This window comes from Siniperca chuatsi, linkage group LG21 (assembly GCF_020085105.1).
Source record: "Siniperca chuatsi isolate FFG_IHB_CAS linkage group LG21, ASM2008510v1, whole genome shotgun sequence".
NCBI lineage: Eukaryota > Metazoa > Chordata > Actinopteri > Centrarchiformes > Sinipercidae > Siniperca > Siniperca chuatsi.
Window position 1 is genome coordinate 3,648,945 of NC_058062.1, and position 21,627 is coordinate 3,670,571.

Sequence of the window (21,627 nt, forward strand, 5' to 3'; positions counted from 1 at the left end):
AGCAAGCAATGGATAATATCAGGAACCACTAAAATAAAAGTCTGACTTAATGAGGTATGTAAAATATGTTGAATACTGTGTTCCAGCAGCTCAGTGCCGATAATATAAAGATCACTTATATCCTGTTAGATCATTCCTGTCCTGACAGGAGAGGCCTCTTCTCCTCCATCTGCAGGGCACGAGTGGTCGGTGATAGTTTTGTAATTATGTTAAAGGCGTTATTCAAATTAAAAGCTCACATGTTGTTTTTGGATCATATAGGACAATCGGGACTATCTTCTGACACTTGAAACATAAAGCAGCACCTCACCTCAGCTTCCTGTCACCTCTGTGGAGATGTACAGCATGAGGTCGCTACATGTTGTTCTTTGTCTGAGGTGTATAGGAGTTTTAAAATTAATGAAATTCACCAGTTTTCCCTACAGAATAAACCAGTAATGCATAATAAATCTGTGGCAGTCACCAGATCTCAAACACTAAACTGGGAGATTCTGGAGCAGCAGCTACGATGTTTTCCTCCACGAACAAAGCATCAAAAAATGAGAAGCATGACCCAAAAAAGCTGCCTTATAATCCTCAGTTTGAGTGATATTTTGAGGAGAATTTCCCTGATCCACACATTGCATTACAAACTCTCATGGGAACTTGTTTTCAGAAGTGTAAGAATAATGCATATCAAGCATCTTTTACTGTTTCACTACGGGCTCCTTAATCCTCAGTGAGTCTTTATCTGAATGTCAAAATAACAAACAAGAAAAATGAAAAATCAATGTTAGTTTATCCAGCTCACCATGTAAAAACAAAGATTTTCAGTGTTGCCTCCTCTCTTCATTCTGTCTCCAGTTTTGTTTTGTTTTTTACGAAGCAGCAAGCAGGTGTGATTTGTGTGTTGACCGCTTGTGAATATCAGAACAGCTGATTGTTTTCTCAGGTGGTGGAAGAGCTTTACTTTGTTCACATGCAGGGCCAGGTGAGTGCCAGTGCTTTCCGAGCCTCCTGAGGTTCCTCTCTCAGACAGACTGTTAATGCAGAAGCAGCCATGCTGGAGGGGAGAGAGGCTAACCCAGGCAGAACTACATGGAATATTAATGCCCCGTGTCGCACCGCCTCTCCTGTCCTTGCACAAAAGCTGCTTTACCACGTTTGAAAAAAGCCATTTTCACAGTATTCTAAAAGTTATCAAAGGTCTGGCTTGGATCTTTGATCTCAATTTTGTAGTCTTTTTGGTGCTTTACAGAAGATGGATAAAGGTGTTGGAGCGGCCCGGATGAAGATCAAGATGTGAGATGACAGCTGACGGACAGTAATGCAGGAATCCTGGTCAGATCAGCAGGAATAGATCGTCTGCCCACAATTACCGACCTGTCCATGTGACAGCGCTGTGCCGGCCATGACTGTGACCTCCAATCTGAGAGGCTCAGGGGCCCCGGTGCCTCCTTTTTTCCCCCCACACAAGTCCCCTCAGATTACCTCACACTTTGACTCCTGCCAGAGCAGAACCGGCTCTGCTCTCTGAATCAGCAGCCAGGCAGAAAATGTGAAGAGAGGCGAGCAGGCTGCATAATTGACTTTGGATTGAAGCGGAGGATTCAGGTGGAGGAGGTGTATCTGATTGGTGGCGTCCCGCTCTGTTCAGATCTGTCTCCCTTCATTCCACACCAAATAAACAGTGACAAACATGAATAAAGCAGGTGCCAGTTAGTTTGATGATGTTATATTTTAATGACTTCCACTCTCATCCAGTTATTTTTGGTAGTCAGTCTCAGGACTAGATGGTGAATCCAGGGATGGCAGCAAAGTTTCTTCCTGTTTTTATATTAGCCTTAATTTTAAAAAAGAATCCCTCGAGGAGCTAACCCATATTCACAAATATCTGCAATAGAGGAAACAATACACCATCCAAAGTAGTGTAAATGGTGCTTTTTCCAAGGAAAGATAATTCACCATCACAGGGTTGACAGCCTGCTGATGCTAAAGGACCCATTCATCCATATTACAAAAAGTCATATTTTCTCATTCTCCTCTAGTGATATTTTCCAGGTTTTGCAATATCTGCCTTAAACCAATACAATGGAATTTCATTTGTGGGGCTAACAGCATTTCAACTGCAACATCTCTTGCCAGAAACAATACCCCTGTCTACAGTTTTCATTGGAACTACTTTCTACTGTAGAGGTGTTCAGTAGGCTACATGTACAAACTAATCTTTAAACTACAGTATACTGAATCATCATTGTTACTGACTGAATCAGTAGCTTTTAGCAGTGGAGCTCCCCTCACTGCAGAAAGTGTCAGTGTGAGCTCAGCTGTGATACAGAGTGAATGTTACTTCCTGGCTGAAAACTCATTTCAAGACTGTGAAAGCCACAGAAACAATCATGATGTGAAAACTCAGCAGACAACAGGTTGATGAGTCATTAAACTTGAACGGTGAAATTAAACGGTGCTTGCTGAGTTTTGTACTCAGCGAACCAGCAATAGGCTGAACTTACTGTTGAACTAAAGCCAGTCAGAAGCAGCTTACTAATGTGGCTCTAACAGTGGTGTGATCGCTTAGCTTAGAAACACATCGACAAGTCTTTGAACTGAAGTCAACTAAATTATTCAAATCAGCAAAGGGATTTGTAATTTTCCTGCTCTGTTCTGCATATTGAATAAGTGAAAACTTTGACCTGCTGGTGGCGCTAGAACAAAAGATTAAAGGATCGCCAAAGTCAGTAGAATTCGTCCTCTGGGGACCATGCATTTCTGTACATAATTTCATGGCAATCCATCCAATAGTTGTTGAGATATTTCAGTCTGGACCAAAGTGGTGGACCAACCGACACTGCGGGTATTGTAATTGGGGTGAACTGGGTGTCTCGTTGTTTGTCCAAAGCTGCGGTTTAAACAGCTTAAAACATTTTATAGGATCTGCTGTTGATACATGGGAGACATGGCGGAGACTCCTAAACAGCAGAGAAACGAGCAACGAGCCAGTAAAGCGAGAACTGCTGACGATCTATGAGTTCTGGTCTCACGCAGCTATCACTCCATAGAGCCAATGTAGGCCCCATTATTAAGCAAAATGCCTAGATCATAGGGGTCTTCATTGTTCACAATGGATGAGCAACACTCACCAAGTTAATTGCTGACACAGAGACATTGCTAAAAAAAAAAAGAAGTAAAAAGACCAGACAGGATTTAAATAAACACCCAGGTTTCAAGAAAAAATGGAGGCAAACAGTACGTGTTTACCACGTCTGACTTAGTTTAATCAATGTTGCCATGTTCCCAGAACTCATAACCAATGGAAATGATGGCCCAAACTACAAAAATAAAGCCCTAAATTGTAATAAAAAAAAATAAAGTTAAGTCTTGGCATGCTTGACCCCAAACATCTTGAATGAAAATTCCTTAGGTAATTCAGACAGGGTAAAAAAGCAGGCCAGTAAGTTGTGCACTCAAAAATGAAGCCTCAGGTGGTTTTCTTACATGTAGCATGATAAATACATTTGAATTATGCCTTCAATATTCATTTGCGGTGGTCCATTGCTGGTTAAGCGATGATTAGGTATATCAGTCCACCATTTTGATTGCAATGCTTGCGTGAAAACCTATTTCTGCCCCCTTCCTGCTTATCATTCATACCTCCTGTGACAGAGGCAGCCTCGGTGGAAGCAAAGGCCCCTAAATGGACTCCAGGCTGCTTGCTTCACACTCCAGAAAATAGGCTAATCGCTGGCCCACCGCTCAACCCACTAATCTCTGAAAACTCACATTTAGTTCTGGAACCTGTTTTATCTTAAAGGGAGAGGGGGAGCTTCTCAGTGTAATAGTCAGTTTAACCTTTGACCTGGAAATTAGAGTAGAACCATAGCGCATAGTAAATCTGACTATTTTAACATAAACAGGGAGTTAAAATCGTAATGCAAGAAAAGTGCTGGAAAACAAGGCAGTGGTAAATGTTTTCTCTGAGGGCTACTTCCTCTTCTCCATAATTGAAAGGTCAACCTCTGAAAACAAAGTTCATTCATGCCTGCAGACACTGTATGTGGATGGCATATGTGTCATATGTCAAATCAAAAGGCTACATTAACGAGCCACAACACAGCAGTCCCCATACTGAGCGACTGAGCCAATATCTCCTGATGGTTTTAACAATTACAAACACCTGACCCCTCTAATGGCTGACATCCTCAGTCCTCTCCTCACTGGTGCTGTGAACAGAGGAGATTCCTGCAGCCACCGCTCCCTCAAGTGGCAAACAATAATAAGTCACTCTTCATGAGAATTATAACAATGTTGATAATTGGTTGATGTAAGCTCTGATGGCTCACTGAAGCCCCCATGTGGACTGAAGTGGACATTTGCAACATCAGTGGTGTCAATTACTGTGGTCTTTGGTCTCTACTGCAGCTCAGAGATCAAGAATTTCCATTACATCAGTGCACACATGTTTGAACAGGATCTGGTGCTGGAAAAGCCCAGTATAAATCATGTTTCACTGTAACACCAGCACTTTAGATTTTAGGAGTATATTGTCACAATCACCAACTACAGACCATCTTTCGATGGGATCACACCAGCTGCGATGCAAAATCGGTGCGTATGGTGCAATGGAACACACAACATGAGAGAAATGAGTGGGCCAGGGGCGTAAAGTGTGTGTGTGTGTGTGTGTGTGTGTGTGGGGGGAGAGAGAGACGGCCCCTTCCCTACTTCCAGCGCCCTTGCTCGGACCACACCCATCTTCGAACTCGGCCTTTGTTTTGATCTCAACTACACACTTGTAAAGTTTTGTGACTGCATCTTACACAGTTGTGACACTATTGCGTTGACAGAAACACAAACTTCTGACAAAGTATTTAAATCTGCTTCTGTGGTAGTTCCCCACTACAGCAGGTGTCTCCAGGACCACATTTTGCCATGATGACACACACACAGACTCACCACCACACTCCCACCAACCTGACGCAGCGGTAGCACCTGAACACACCCTGCTGTGATTGAGTGTGTTAAAACTAGTTAGCAAGAGGTCAAAATAGCTCGTTAAAAGTAAAAGATAAACAGCTGAAAAGTCTAGTTTCTGTCAAGTGGTGGTAGTACCAATGTAAACTCGACCAATGGTGGCCCTGTGAGGCTGTAAGTTAGCATTTATTGAGCTAGATGCTAACAGGCACGCAGTGATAATGCTAACATTCTGATGTTCAGCAGGTTATTTACCAAGTTCACCATATTGGGTTAACCTGTTAGCACAAAACACAACGTACGGCTGAGGCTGATGGGATAGTCAAACTAAAGTATTGTCTGACATCCTGAATCAGTTTTATCCGATAATTTGTTGTTTCAACCTGCATTTCAAAGTCTAACCATCTGTTGCATTGCTCCTCCTTATGTATGTGTTAATCTATACTGTATGGTCCCTGTTAAATAACCTAATAAATAAATCTAAATTTGTACCTGATAATGGCACAATGTGGAAAGAGAAATATCAAATTTCATGGAAATCCATCCATTAGATATTTCCGTCTGGAGCAAAGTGGTGGACTGACCGATACTGCCATCCTATTTGAAATCCATTCAAATAAAAATATTAGAACATGACAGCTGGTGTGAACTGAGCTCATGTAAGGGTGTTGTAGGGGTTTTACAAAGGTTGGTAACCACGAGTTACATGTGTAGTGTCAATGGCATAGGCCGACTGCAAAAAAATAGATTGTAGTTTCAGTCAGTTTTCATGTCCAGTCTGTGTGGTATTGCTTTATTTCGTTTAATGAAAAACAAAAACTATATTTATAGCTTAGCTTTGTTCACAGCAATGCAAGAATTTGTGTTTTCTTCAATTAAACCAAACAAGCCAAATAAAAATCTCGTATTTATTTAAATAAACTAACTCAGGATGCTCTCAGTTAAAGTCCTTTTCTCTGAGCTCGTGTTTAAATCGAACACTGTTCACTCCGGCTTCAGCTGGTTTTCAGCCTCTTTGTTTCTACACTGTGTGTCGCTGCCGCCTCCTGGTCTCTTTTGGCACCTCGGCTCACGTTGGCCGCTCTGGTCGTCTTCTGCTCACTGTTCACCTCAGAGCTGCTTCCTCTTGGATGTCTCAGCTCCCTCCTCTCTCTCCTCTCCTCCATCTCACCGATATCCTCGGCGAAAAGGGTTTTTAATGCGGGAATGAGCCTGGGGAGGATTTTAAAGTCCCCGAAGCAAATCTGAGCAAGAGGAAATGGAGAAAATGGTCATGTGACTGTACCAGGTCTGAATTACAACTCCTGAAGGAGTCTCCTCTTACAACCTACTTCTTTTCAGCCTTCCATCGAAAAAGGAAAGAATATTATATATATTATTTATATACTGCAGAAGGGGAATCAGCAGTGAACTAAAACAATATCAAGCTCAGGAGTGCAGCTGTTCAGGCAGACGTACTGCCTGCAGTCTGAGGCTCCAATTCCACATCACATATTAACACAACAGCACAGAAATCAGTCTTGAATCACTGAAGTCTCTGACTTGTGTCCATTCTGAAAACACCACAACATTCAGTATTTTCTCAAATTCAGTGTGTTACTGCTTACCTGTCAGTGATGTCTAAGTTCTTGTCTGAACGTCTTTTAAATTGAGGCTCAAAACTTTTCTATTCCTTCATCTCTTGAACTGTAATTTTAATCTCCTGTTTATACCATTTTAGATTATTCTTATATCCTATTTTATTTTACTTTTTAAATCATATGTATATATACACAGTATACCTCGTATTTGTTATTTCTTGTTTTAAAGCCATTTTATGTCTCATGTAAAGCACTTTGAATTGCCTTGTTGAAAGGTGCGATACAAAACAAACTAGCGTTGTCTGAATATTTATTTTTGAGCTGAGTTTGGACTCAAAAACAAATTAAATGACGCAGACGACACTCAGATTTGGTTAGCTCTTTCACCAAGTGACTATGGTCCCTTAGACTCCCTCCATCGAAGCTTAGAGCAAGTAAATAACTGGATGTAATTAAATTTCCTTCAGTTAAATAAAGACAAGACATAAATCATTCTATTTGAGAACAAGGAGGAAAGACAACTTATTACTGCACTGTAACTGTATTTCTGGTCTAGTCTATTTGTATTTTGTTTCATTTGATCTCATTTTTAAAAATCTTAATTTATTCCATCTTAATTGATTAGTTTTTATTGCTTGATTTTGAATGTTATTCTAATGCTTTTCTTTGCCTATATTAAGTTTAAAATGTGCTATATAAATAAATTAAGATGCTGAAATTAAGTCATATTTGAAACAATCTCAAGTCTCTACAGCTGAGCAGAATAACTGAGAAGGAAAACAAGAAACCTGTTGTTCCCAAAGAACAATGCAGTCACGCTGTGGTTCAGTAAAAACTTAAACTCTTGCGGAAAGACAACATTTCATATTTATATCAAATAAACAAAAATACTTCATATCAAAGTTCATTATTGACCATAGAACTAGTAGTTCAACTCAAAGTCAACTTACTAGCTTTTTCCAGAGCTTTAAACCATATCACGCTGTCTTCATCACCAGATCGACATACAGCAGAAAGCTCAGGAAAAAAGCCGGTAAACGTACCTTTTTCAAATCAAAGAACTGTATATTCCTTTGGATGATTTGTATCGAATGCTGATTTATCCTTGTTGGTAATTTACGGCGCCTCATATGAGTGGATTGAATAAATGATTCACACTTTGGGCCAAATACTTGCTGTAAATTTATGGTGGTAAAATTGTGAAGCTAAGTGCAACCAGAGTTTTTCATAAACCGAATTCATTCATGTGGCCCACTCAAATGGATCTGCCACCACCATATAAGTTTTTGTTTATTATTTATTCCTTTCAAATATCAAAATATAGTTGAATGTGTGGAATGTCTGGCGCCTGAATGTGACTGAGGAAGAAGCACTTGGCCGCCGCCGCAGAGACCAATCCTGAACAGGCGTGTTGCCAGCTCGGCCGGTTGCTCCATTAAACACAGCTGACAGCGTCGACTGGTGCCAATGTGAATATGTATACTTTCTTCAATATCTTAGTTTGAGGAATATAAAACTTGTATTTGGATATTTAAATTAATTGTCAAAAATTAGCAACTGTCCAGATTTAGATCAGGAATTATTTGATTAAAGAATAAGTAAAATAAGAATACACAGAAGAATCATCTTACCATTTGATACCAGCTTCTGATACTTAACAGTTTTTGATACTGATGCCAAAGACACTTTACGTTCTCTATTAAAAGCCCTAGATACACATCTAGCACTAGTGTAGAACGACTGAAAACTTTGTTGAAATTGTGTTCAAATGATGCATTCAGGTGCAATCGTATAGACAAGAAAAAGACCCTATTCAGAAGTTTATTTGTGAATGCAATGCAGCAGCAGATAGCTATCGGGTGTTATTTAAAACGTCACAATGCAGAGGTGAGATACATCATTTGTCAAACATCCAATCAGCAGTGATTAAGATATTTCATGTGACTGAACATGGTTACATGAAGTTATCACGTCTAAAGTGAGACTTACTCTCATGTGGTCGAATGATATCCCCACTCTGTCGTTGAAGTCTTCACTGAAAAGAGGGATCTTGGCATAACGCTGACTGAAGTGGTTCAGCATGATGAACTCAGCGTTCATCCTCATACCGATATCGATGGCCTGGGAGGTTGTGCTGTCAGAAAACATGAAGCATAAAGTCAGAGATTTACGTTACAATGCTTTCTCACTAAAGCTGTTTTTTTTTACTGAGAGAAGCTTTCAATGGGAATATTGTTTTCTATGGACATAAAAGATGTTTTTGTGAAGACAGACGCTCACTCTGACACCATAAAAAAGGTGCAAAAATCAATGTCAATATCTGTGGAGAGTAAAGAAATGTAACAATGCACTCAAAAATAACTGCAGCCTCAAGCAACCAATAAAGTGCATTTCTTTTGCTGGCTGGTTTTTTCATGCATTTCACTCATCTGTATAAACAACATTAAAGCCCTGCACAGATAGTTTGTGACACAGTTTATTTTACTCACCTGTGCCTTTTCTCTACAGCTTCCTCCTCCAGCCCATCTTCCAGCGTGGCCTCATGGATTAGTAAGGTTGCACTCTTTCCTAAAAAAAATTTTAAAAAATGCCTAATCAGAGGCCAGAATCAGAGAAAAGCACTTACAGCCTTCTTCCTGTCCCACAGGAAATCAATCAGGTAGTCAGCATAATTAAGAATCGGCACGCCCTGTTTGTCTGGTGAGCTGGGCCATCTTTAAAGAACAGTCATGGGATATACTCGGTGTCTCTGGGAGGCCTTGCTTGGACAGAATCCAGTCAAGCAATTTAAGAAGAGTCAATGAAGTGGGATCCCACAGGAACCATTAGAAGAGCTTGCCAGCTACGACAGTGATCGAAAGCATTAAGAAATATCGGATAAATTATTCAGAACAACCCGTGTAGTCAAGCTACACTTAGATGACCTTATGAATCTCTGCAATATTGAAAGCGTACGCTCAATTTGCTAGTACGTACAGTGTGTCTGTCTAGATACACTTCAGTGAAATGTGGACTTCAATCATTCTGAGTGGTACTAACCGATGTCTACGAATGCATCACAGGGCATGGTGTCACCAGAAAAGGCCAGTTTCCAGCCTGACTGGTGAGTGAAGCTGCAGGCGAAGGCGTTCATACAGTGCCGCACTGTGCACGTCTGGAACTGAGACACACACACACACACACACACACACACACAAAAGGATGAGTAACTTTAAAAAACTGTGAAGCCTTTAACAGTGAAGGATGTGATGTTGGAACAGCTGCAAACCTTTTCCAGATCATTCTTTTTCAGCAGCGCTTGGATGAAAGACTTTGTCCTCTGCTTGGACACCTCAGCACCATCACACAGAGATTTGTTGGGGATAAAGCTGAAACACAAAACAGGTGACATTAAAAACGATGGCGACAAGCCCACAAAAATAAAGAATCTACAGCTACTTTATACTTACTACTACTCCACGACTTTTCAAAGGGAAATATTGTACTTTTTACTCCACTACATTTATCTGCCAGCTTTAGTTACTTTTCAGATAAACATTTGACTTAAAACAACATGTGATAAGCTTCTAAAAGATTAGACTGGTGGTTTCCAACCTGTTGGGCTTGCAACTCCTTCCAAATAAGTAGTCTTTAGTTGGGGCCCTTTGTCAAGTCAAATCAAATTTAAATTTATATAGTCCAATGTCAAAATCAGAAATCTGCCTCAAGGGGTTTGATAATTAGCATACGACACCTTCCATCCTTAGACCCTCCATTCAGATACGGAAAAATCTCCAACATTTACCCTCTAATCTTCTCAAATGGTTTCATTTTAATAACTGTTTGAGGCCGAAAGGGGTAAAATTAGGTATAAGTACCTTTACTTTTGATATTTCAGTTATATTTTACATTTTGCTGATAATGCGTCTGTACTTTTACTTAAGTAGGATACAGGACTTTCACTTTCGCGTCTGTACATTTACTTAAGTACAAGGATCTGAGTGATTCTTCCACCACTGTGCACAGCGGCAGTTTTTAGACATCTCAGGCTTTCAGGATCAGCTCAGAGTTCATTGTCAGTCTGAGCTAGATTTTGTCAGCCTTGGTTTTACTTAGACTAAGCTGTGCTGAGCTAAATGAGTACTAAAAATGCTAAAAGTAACACACTAATATTATCTTGTTAGCATTTTAACATCACTAGAGTCTGCTGCTAGTGTGGCTTTTAACATATTTTGGGATGTGAAGGACTTAACAAAATACAGTATAGTGGACGACGATATAGATAAATATTTTATCCCTGTATGTGTACCTTTGCGCTAAACATGAATATGTACCGTGATATAGCACATTTTCTCTAAACTCTATTGGAAAATTGTAGATTAAATAATAACTAGATGGGACTGTCTGTCTTTGGTCGATCCAGTAACCAGACACATCACAGTACTTTGTTACATTAATGTAAAAATCCTGTAAACCCAATATTGCCATAAAGCAGATCTGCTCATTGATTTTGCAACATTGCTCCCAATGGCTCAATACAATCAGAGACGGTAAAAGAGCCGCTACCTTGGTATTAACAGTAAGGCAACATCTCTGACGGTTGACATAAATCAGCCTATGATATAAAATGTTAAACTGCTCATCCCTAATACACTGCAATTAAACAGATACAAGACATATGGGTTCCTGATTAACGCTGAAATAATTTTAAAAAATCTAATCAGTTCTTAATGCTCTCTGCGGGTTACAGCAAGTACTTTGATCAATATGCTAAACCTGCATCATTTTTAATTAGTACTTTTTGCTCACAAGATAATACTGTTACCAAAACAAAAACACTTTCAGTACATAAAACTCAACTTCAGTGACCAAACTAAACTTCAAATTGGATTTACATCATTTTCAAACTGAGCACACACACACACACACACACACACACAAGGTGAAGTTTATGTTGTTATCTTAAGAAGTCTTTGTGTCCACATACTTGATATGGTTGAGGATCTCCTCACAGTATTCGTGATACTGGTTGAGCCAGGTCATGATATGGACCGGAGCCACCAGGTAGATGCGGCTGAACGCCTTTCCCAACGTTGTCTAACAGACAAATATTTAGGTTCAGTTTTTTGTTTAATGAATAATTATTTATTTTCATGTTGTTTTCAAACATTAAATGACCAAAGGAATTAATGTATTAGGATTTACGTAATCTTTTCTTTTACATACCAGTGCCCTTTCCCTCTGATACAGCAACATTAGCAGCCCCTGAGACAAAGAGATCAGGATCGTGGTTTTATTTTATTTAACAGGTTTGAAGCAGCTCACTTTATATTGAGATCATCAGGTATTTCATATATTAAACCAAAACACAGTTATCGTGTATAGCTGCTTACTGTGTGGTGGTCAGCATGCATGTGTGAGATGAAGACAGTTGAGATCTTGCACAGAGCATCGTCCACACTGTCCCCATAGTGTCTGCAGAGCTGGCCGAAGGTTCCCTCTCCACAGTCCAGCAGTACCGACTGACTCGGGCTACATCATACAGAAAATGGACTCATTACTGGACATACACTGAATATATTTATAAAAGAACAAAATGCATGGTGTCTCATGGGACACTCTTCTTTCTTGTAACCCCTCTATGTGCTTTAGCAACATTTTGACAGAAAAGGATTTCTGGGTGCGATCCAACTATATACACATCATTATTTATTAAATAGATTCTGGAGAAATCCAATACCATGCTATAGAGCGAACAACGTTACAGCAAGTACTAAAACTAATGTTAGCTAGGTTGTGGGTTAGCAAACTGTTGCTACAGTTGGTGCTGCGAGGCTAACAGCCAGAGAGGGCGAGACGGTTTCCCAGAGCAGCACAGCAGCTCCAGACAGCGATACTCACAACTCTCCTGCTGCTACAGCTAACATCACAACAACAGCATATCTTGGCAAAGTAGCAGGTAAGCTGAATGTCCGTGGGCAAGTCGTTTAACGTTACCTGACACACAAATCATGGCTGGAATAGGATTAATAGTCCACCTCGTTTATATCAATGAGGGTAGGCTAAATAACAGAAACACCTCTGTGTACAATGCAATACAGTTCAGCAGCACCACTAACTGCATCCCTACTTTACTAAGTGATGCTGTCATTTAGTAGGAAAATTGTTTTTTTCTAAAGAGATAGAACATGAAGGCAACATTTAAAGAGGAAGGAGTTTAAGAAGAAGATTTCTGCCCAGTTTCCACGCATTAAGGCATTTCTTCATTGCAGTTTACTGTAAACCGTATACTGTCCGAGTGCTTCTGGTTACTCAAAACACGCAAAGGGTCCCTGAAGAGTCAGAAGATTCCTCTTGTCCCTGCTCCTTTTTGATGATGGAATGTGTTTTATGTTGTTACAGATTGCATCTTATATTTTGTGTAAAATGTTGTGTTGAGTATGCACCAAAGTGATTGAAAAAATAAATTAAAATTTGTCAATTTCAAGTGACAATAAAACTAAGACAAAACAATAAACTGCAAAATGAGTTTTATCATCTGGATTACTGTCCACTTTTCATTGAGTTTCATGGGCACATAACAATTAACTAAAGACAAATTTTAAAAATGATCTCTTTACAATCTATCTGTAGGTTTGTGTGGAAACCTGAGATCCATACCTGATATTAACCAAAGTGCCACTGACGTTTCTGATCTTCATTGGAAGAGCTGATCCTGTTCCCATGAAAACCACCTCTGGGTATTTTTGTTCTTGCCCTGCAGCAGAAAACAACCAGATTTCTACAATCACTAAGGTAATGCAAGCAAAAATGACAATTTCACACGGATGCTAATATACCTTTTTTACATTAAGCATCACTGAAGGACCGCCTACTCAAAAGTAAGAAACGTTTTGTTTGTTTTGGCTTAAAAACTAAAAACATCCCTCTGGGTTTCCAGAGAACTCACCAGAAAGCTCTGCAGCGTCAGTGGAGCAAATCTTCCTGCACTTGTCCACTTCTTCCAGAAAGTTTGAGACCTCAGAAGCCTCTTTCACAAACTCCTCAGTGTTGCAGGAGGGGATGGCATCTCTAACGAATGAAATACAGAGTCAAGAAGACACACACCACCGCCTGCAAAAACACTGGCGGGGAAAACAGGGATTCCTTACACATCTGACCTTGATGCACCTCTACAGTACTTGACAGAAACAGTGAAGAAAAAACCCTGACACTTGTAAGACGAGGTTAAAAAAGAAGAAAGAAGAAGAAAGCGGCTGAGTGCAATGGTCCATTCCAGATTGTTTTCCGTGACAAGGCAGCGCTCGGAGCTGCACAGTAATGTTGGCTAAATTGGGGGGATTGAAGGCCAAACTAACCTTTGCCACTCCATTACAGGTCTGAGCTGGAACTTGAGCAGACACTCAGCTCTGACGTTGGGGACATGCAGGGCAGCCTGAGGCTCCTGGGGATAACACACACACACACACACAAAAAAAACATTGTTTCTGATGTTTTCTTATAACTAGTCTTCATGTACCATACTTCATGTATCACTTTGTGAACTCTGCTTTTAAAGCAAAGTGGAAATATAGTTACTGAGAGCCACTGCAATCAATACTGTAATAAAAATTAAAAAAAACAGTACATAAAACATAATAGAGCAAATGGGAATAATTCTAAATAATTTACAGTCATAAACTCCAACACATTAACTAAGCAGAGAAAAAGTATTAAATAATATTTAATATTATGTGTAAAATGACAGAAGATATACCAAACATTCCAAAAATGTGAAATCTACTGATTATTTTCCAATTAATGTCTTGATGAAATGTCAGAAAATTGTGAAAAATGCCCATTAGAAGAGTCCACGTTGATCATTACAAATATCTTGTTTTGTCTAACCAACAGTCCAAAACCCAAAAATATTTAGTTTACAACAGTATGAAACAGAGAAAATCAGTAAATCCGAATACTGGAGAAACTGGAACCAGTGAATGTTTAAACAATTAATAAATTATTATAACTGTTGTCCATTAATTTCTGTCAATCCACAATTCAAGTAATTGAAAAAAGCTTCAGCTTAAATAATTAGAAAATAAAACTCCAAATCTGCAGCACATAAGGAATGAGAAGGACATAATAGGAAGAAAACTACAGAGAATTTACAGTTTACATCCCCTACAGCCTGATTCATTTCACCTTGTAAATATATTGAATTTACAGAAATAAAATAATGTGATGGATGTGAATAGTTATAAAAAAGTATGCTAAGGATAAGTGTTCCTATCAGCACTCATTGGAAGGATTACATCTTACCATCAGTGTTACCTTTGTTTTGTAAGACTTGAGTTCTGGAAAGATCTCTGGGTGAATCGTGTTCAGCTGGGCCTGAATCTTGTGGCTTCTGATGTTGTGGACCGTACAGACGTGTTCATTAAGGATCAGGTGTTCTGTTGTGGGTGGAAACCTACAGAGAAAACTCTCAGCCTCAGTATGTTAAACTGAATGTTAAAACAAGCAGGATTCTCTATGGAGTCTGGTTTTAAAGTGGGAAAATCCAAACCTCTCCATCCACTTTTTGTATTGATCCGTTTTCAAAACAGACTCTGGAGTCATGTGGACTACCAACGCAGGACAGTCCTCGGTCCCTCCTGTTTGGTATCTAGAGGGGATGACAGACTAAATTTAAATAAATTTGTTACATATATTCAGTTTATTTCAGATAAAGAAATAAGCATTAATGATTTCTTTAAATGTAGATCACAGATAGTCACACCGCTACCTTCTCAGCTGCTGATTGGTGCAAACAGCTTCAACAAACTCCTCAGACGGACACTCGACAATAATAAAGACTGGTCCTGGGTCAGTGGGAGTACAAACCTGCTCAGGCAGGATCTATATGACAACAGAAATACTGTCAGCAAATACAGTTCAGAGCTGCAGCCTAACAAGGCAGGTCATATCAGAGTTTCATCTTTATACGGCACCTCTTTTCCTTCGTACGTGATACTTTTCCCGTCCTTCAAAGCTGCTATGAGTGGACCGATTGCTGCTGTGCCTCTGTGGGGGAAAAAGGTTTCATATAGAGAAAATAAAGTTTCTGGACTACAGCAGTATTGCAAAACATTTAAAACGCTAAAACAAATTAATGTAGTGCTGAAATGATTGGTTGAACAGAGGTTCTCTTTTAGATCATTGTAAATTGAATATATTTGCTTTTTGGACTGTTGGTCGGACAAAACAAGCTATTCGAAATTCATCACTTTGGGCTCTCGGACATTTTGACATTTTTCAACATTTTCTGACATTTTATGGAACAAACAATCGATTAATCCAAAAAAATAATAATTCAACAGATAACATTTAACTCAAACAACAACAAAAGTTACATTAATGGTTTATACAAAAATTAGGGCTATAATAATAATTATAATAATTATATAGAGAGCTCCATCCCATAAAATTAAGGGGGGAAAGTAATAATGAAACACTGCTCACTCAAACTCAGAACGATAATAACATAACTAATAAAACAAATACAACAGCTATATGGATCTGATGGTTAAAATGCCACAAATGCTTGTGTTAATATTGCAATCATACCAGATGCATCTTATCCTTATTAAAAGATTCCATTTGTATTAAAAATCCACTTACACAGGCAAACCGAACTCCTTGGCTTGAGCGACTAAGAAATTTCCTTTCTTGGGGTGAAGCTGTAAGTGTGTTTGAAAAGTAGAGAAGAAGAATGTCAGATACAAAGTTCCTTCATGTGTACATCATATACAGGATGACAACACTCTTAAAGTTTCCTACCTTACATATGAAGGCAACCACCAAAGAGGTATCTCTAGCTGCTTTTCGTCTTTCACCTACAAGATATTAGAAACAAACAACTGAACATTACTCATTCAGCCACTGAAAACACACCGATGTCTACACATTTTCCCCACTTAAGTCCAGCTGAATGTAGCTCCTTTATTTCCACTGTGCATTGTATTGTGGAACAACAGTGTCCATCAACACCACACTCAAATTAAGTGATTTTAGACTGCATGCTGGCATTCTCAGTTAAACCTCAGTTTGACTTTTTTTAGCCATACTCTAGGGATGGCAATATCTGTCGGTCCAACACTTTGGTCCACACTGAAATATCTCAACAACTATTAGATGGATTGACAATCTGTACAGATTTCAGTGGTCTCAAGATGATGAATCCTTTTCCTCTAGCGCCACCATGAGGTTGACATTTGTGGTTTCGAGTGAAATATCTCAACAACTATTGGATGGATTGTCAGGAAATGTCATACACACATTCATGTTCCCCTCAGGATGAATTGTAATAACTTTGATCCCTTAACCCTTCACCTTGCACCATCATGAGGTCAAAATTTAAATGTGTCCAACACTTTGGTTTTTGACCAAATACCTGCAAAACTGATGACATTCCCATCAGCCTCAGCTGTACTTTGTGTTTTGTGGTAATTAGCAAATGTGAGTGCTACACTAAGATGGTGAACATTATACCTGCTAAACATTAGCATGTTAGCATTGTAATTGTGAGCATGTTATCATGCCAATGTTAGGATGGCTGTAGCATGCCCTGCGTATTCAAAACACGACAGTAGTATATAGTATGAAACCAGGATAAAGGATTAGATTCCTTGAAGCACAAATATGTAAACTTTATTAGACCTGGCTCTAGTGCCGCTGCCAGGTTGAATATATATGGCGTCAGTGTGAGTTGACCATGGTGGTTGAGAATGAATCTGTGAACTCTTAAAACTACCAGATAATTTATGACCCAAGCTTCAGGATTTCCCCTTCAGTTTGGGACACATGCAAAATCCCCAGATTTCCTCCAGTGGCTCCCAGGCTTACAGGACAGTCGGCTCCTGGACTCACCTGGACTGTCTCCGCGGCTGTTAATGTGGACGTCGTCTGTCCTGGGAGAGGCAGGACTTTGAGAGGGGCTGATCCTGCCTGACTTGGGGAAGAGCTTTCCGCTGTCACCCCTCAACTGGGCTAGAGAGAGAAAAAGTCAGCTGTGAACCAAAACTCTTTAAGAAGTCTAAGTGAATATCAAAAAGCAGGAAAGCCTCTAAAAAATGAGCATGAATATATATATAATAACTCACCAAATATTGGCACTTGATAAACTGTCATTGTATCGTCCTTGTACGTCTCAGTGTATGGTCGAACCGCTAGGAGTGTATGATACATTAAATATCACACAAGACTGATACTAAAAGAAATAATGTGGTTATCTAATTCAGTTCAATAAATTCAACATACACAGTTTGATGTCTTCCAGTGGTCCAGAAAATGACTTGATGGCATTCAGATAGTTCTCCTTTGATGAAAAAGAGGCAGAGAAGAAGAGACACAGTAGATGTAAAGTGAACACATGTTACACTAAAAACCTGCTGCAGACGTGTTCATACTGTGTGAAAGCGTTTCTCACCAGCTGTGGAGGTCCAGAGAGAACACACTCTGGAACACCAGTGTCCTTCAAGGTTAATATCATCCCTGCAGAGGAAACGGCACACATGGGTAAGTGTTCGCTAAACATAATCAAAATCAGTAATAAAAATCCTCTTCAGTAGCTGCCCTACTTCCAAAAATAAGCCTTTCTGTATAGCTTATAGCTACATTCACTTCATGTAAGAATATAATAATACACTACCTATTAATAAAACTGTTTTTTTGCTTGTTAAATAGACGTTTCTGTTATAATAAAAAATTTGCTAATGTGTTATGTAATATGTGGTCTAAATACTCCACCTAAAAACGCCACTGTTTCTTTCAGAAGCCTCAAATATTATACTTTTATCAGTAAGATTCTAGTTATAAAGATTCCTGTTATAATGATTTTTAAATGGAAATGTAAGACACTTCTCGCAATATATTAAACTGTGACAATAATGAAATGGATCAAATTATAATGTGCATTCATTTTGTGATTTTCTACTCCTCTAAGTTAAGAGTATTTATTTGTTAGAGGCCATTTAATGAAAACCACTAGCAACTTTTTAAAAGTTTTCTATGAGGTCAGACTTTTCAATTTAAACCTGTAGTAACTTTTTGATGACATACAGTTTCATCACCTTTTAGTTAATATGTTGAACTTGTTAGCAAACAGCTGCTTATTTACACGTCCAGCAGTTACAGAGCAACATGATCCTTCATTAGGAGTCGTGTTTGTGTCACCTGATGAATGTAAGTCCAATAATTTCTCTCTTTTAGCTCTGTTTTTGGTCTCCACCAACTCCTGAGGGAAACATCTGGCTCATGAATTATTTTGGTGTTTAATCTCCCAATTTATCAGACAGATGTCACGGACCTGATAAACCTCCCACATTCTCCCAGCTCAGTCTGGTCAGGAAGATGTTGTCCAATCGAGCAGCTTTCAGTCTGTCAGAGGAAAACATAAGAATGTTAACTCTCGTCTTTGTCCATCAGACTGACTGAGATGACAACTATGCGTACGCCGTGATGTTCAAACCAGCTTACTTGTGTTCCTGCATGAGTCTCTGTGTTCCTTCACCACAGTTGAACAGGTATCTGCAGCAGAGAGGAGGGAAGTTTGTAATGGTATGTCCTCAATATTGCTTCTTCTAAAATATAGTTTAGAATTAGGCTTGCGTTTCATATGTGTAATTCATAAGGATCAGGTCGGACAGCAGTTCCCAAACTAGGTGTTTTGAGGACCCATACATTCATGTATTTTTGTTGTTGCATGTAACTTTTTTTGTGCCTATACTAGGTAGAAAATGTGGAGTTAAACAGAAAAACACAATATTAGGTTGCACTACGTGAAGTGTACGACCCTGTGCTTTTGTAGCTTGGCCCATACTAGGGACCGGTCTATATAACTCAGCTTCTGCTGCATACACTTTGACGATTCTTTTTTAAATGTGTCCCTCAAAAGTCCCCCAACTTCATGGAAGTGCAATGCTAATTCACAGGAAAGGGATAGGAGTTAGCATTGCACTTCCAAAGAGTGACCTTTACAGGTCAATGGTTTCAAGTTGATTGAGTTTAGTAAGAAGTGTGTTTTGTTGCAACTGTAACCACACCTAATAGTCATGTCACAGTGTACTGACACACCCTGGGGTACACTCTGACATCACTGCAGCAAGGTGACAAAACCACTGGAGAGATTTTCAGCTGCTGTTAAGTTGCTCTTTAAGAAACCACATATTACTATAATGCTAATGTTTTAATAATAGTGCCAATCTTTTCTTTAAAAGACAGTACTTTAATTTAACAGTTTGTTCCACAAAATGTCATGTGAAAGAGGCTTACACAGCCCTGGTTTCAAAGTAAAAGCCTGGACTACAGAAGCTCATGACATATTTCTGTATAAATTACCTGTTGTACTCGGAGAAGACATACAGTGACGCAGCATTATCTCTGCTTCCAGCACCGACCACCTGCAGGTACACCGTGGATGGTCCGTGAACGTCCCCTCGTTTGCTCCGGTTCTCTTTGGTTTTCACTCGCCGCAGCGGCTCCTTCTGCTTGGCCTTCTTCAAACCCAGCGGCTGTCTCGTCTCCGTGTTAGTATTAGTGGCCATTGTTCGGAAAAACTGGAAAACAGTCCGGTGGAAACGAAAATCACAGCGTGCGACAGCCGGAGGACCAGCAGAGCGAGCTCTGCCTTTAACTAACAGGAATGTAAAGGACAAGAGCTTCAGATGAACCGTATTCATAATAAATACGTCAATTAATAATTAAAATATCCAGCTCCAATGAATTACATCTAAAAGCACTCAGTTAATGCTTGTTCATACATTTCCACGCGCTTTTTCAAATAATTAATTACCTAATAGTAGCTAGGTGCACATTCAGCAGGACTTTTGAGCTTGGTTGACACATGTGACACTTCTTCCGGCATCTAATGATGACGTTACCAAATCTTATCGTTCATTGGTGTATAGAATTATTTAGCAGGTCTGTGGACCAATCACAGCGGCTTTTTGAGAGAGGGAGGCGGAGATAGAACTACCCATTGAAGAGGGGTGTAACAGCAACAAACTACTACAAAATAAAACACCTAAAATATTATTACATATATTCAGCTCTTGTAAAATATCTTAACTATCAAATAACTCCAAATATCATACTTAATAAATTACAAGAGGGTTTACACAATGTGACAATATAAATTTAAAAACATAAAAATTTTTTAGAAATGATGTACATGATCTACTTTTATACAGATGAAATTGCCAACTCATTAATCTCAGGAAAAAATAAGTATTTCGACCAGCAAGGTCTTGGTCATCCATTGAACATCCATCTGAAGGAAAAACAAAAAGGCTAAATATACAACAAATGGAGATTTCATGATTTATCCCAAAAGCGATCTACTGTATATATAAAAAGACACAGCAATTGTCTAAAAATACGCAGGAGCCTATGCAGGATACGTAATACACATTTTTACAAATGTACAGTGAGAAAAAATATGAATATATGCCCACCATAAATTTGCAAAAATAAAATGTATTTTTCATTGTATCCTGCTTAAGCTACAGTCTATTTTAGGACAATCAATATGTATTTTTTTATGTACAAAGTGGGTCACTTTTGGGATAAAGTAATTTTCTTTATATCATGTGATCACATAATTAAAGGTGAAGTAAAGGTAAAGGTGAAGCTGTCATTTGTTTTATGCATACACTGTACTGTAAAGCCGGTTTGTTTTTGCCTGATGAAGACCTTGCTGCTTTGAAAAGATGTCTCAGTAAGCTTTTGGGAGTGTTGCAGTGTTAAGTGTGTGGGCTGCCTCTTCAGTGGTAACCTTAAATTCTCGACAGATTTTGGGCCCACATTTCAGTGCATTCAAACTCTTACTTAAGTAAAAGTATTAGCATCAAAATATACTTAAAGTACCAAAAGTAAAAGCACATATTATGCAGAATGGCCCACTTCAGAATCATATATATTATATAATAGGATTATAATTATTGATGCATTAATGTGTACACATCACTAATTTGAACTACTTCATATACTGCTGGGTAGCTCAACCTATAATAATTTATCATAATGTATTAGTTGATTTATATTTTGTATTAATAAATCTAAATCTGCAAAGTAACTAGTTACTAATGTTGTCAAATAC

General features: G+C 38.9%; 1 protein-coding gene across 4 annotated transcripts; it reads right to left on the bottom strand.

The window, feature by feature from the left end:
- Positions 1-5,710: 5,710 nt before the first annotated feature.
- On the bottom strand, positions 5,711-20,437 carry elac2 (elaC ribonuclease Z 2). 4 transcript variants are annotated; one of them, XM_044181296.1, is made up of 25 exons: positions 20,323-20,437; positions 19,869-20,163; positions 19,008-19,058; positions 18,838-18,908; positions 17,959-18,023; positions 17,790-17,847; positions 17,633-17,698; positions 17,400-17,519; positions 16,311-16,366; positions 16,152-16,210; positions 15,482-15,554; positions 15,277-15,389; positions 15,058-15,156; positions 14,811-14,961; positions 13,868-13,953; positions 13,459-13,580; positions 13,170-13,266; positions 11,903-12,041; positions 11,736-11,774; positions 11,497-11,606; positions 9,799-9,898; positions 9,570-9,690; positions 9,020-9,098; positions 8,520-8,664; positions 5,711-6,194 (listed from the first exon to the last, which is right to left on the bottom strand). In XM_044181296.1, exons 2-25 carry the CDS (start codon positions 20,072-20,074, stop codon positions 5,946-5,948), a joined length of 2,475 nt encoding a protein of 824 aa, XP_044037231.1. In that variant the 5' UTR covers positions 20,075-20,163; positions 20,323-20,437; the 3' UTR covers positions 5,711-5,945. The 4 variants fall into 4 exon arrangements, with proteins under 4 accessions (XP_044037231.1, XP_044037232.1, XP_044037228.1 ...); XM_044181297.1 differs by having other exon boundaries at positions 19,869-20,086; positions 20,323-20,408; XM_044181293.1 differs by having other exon boundaries at positions 19,869-20,400.
- Positions 20,438-21,627: the final 1,190 nt, after the last annotated feature.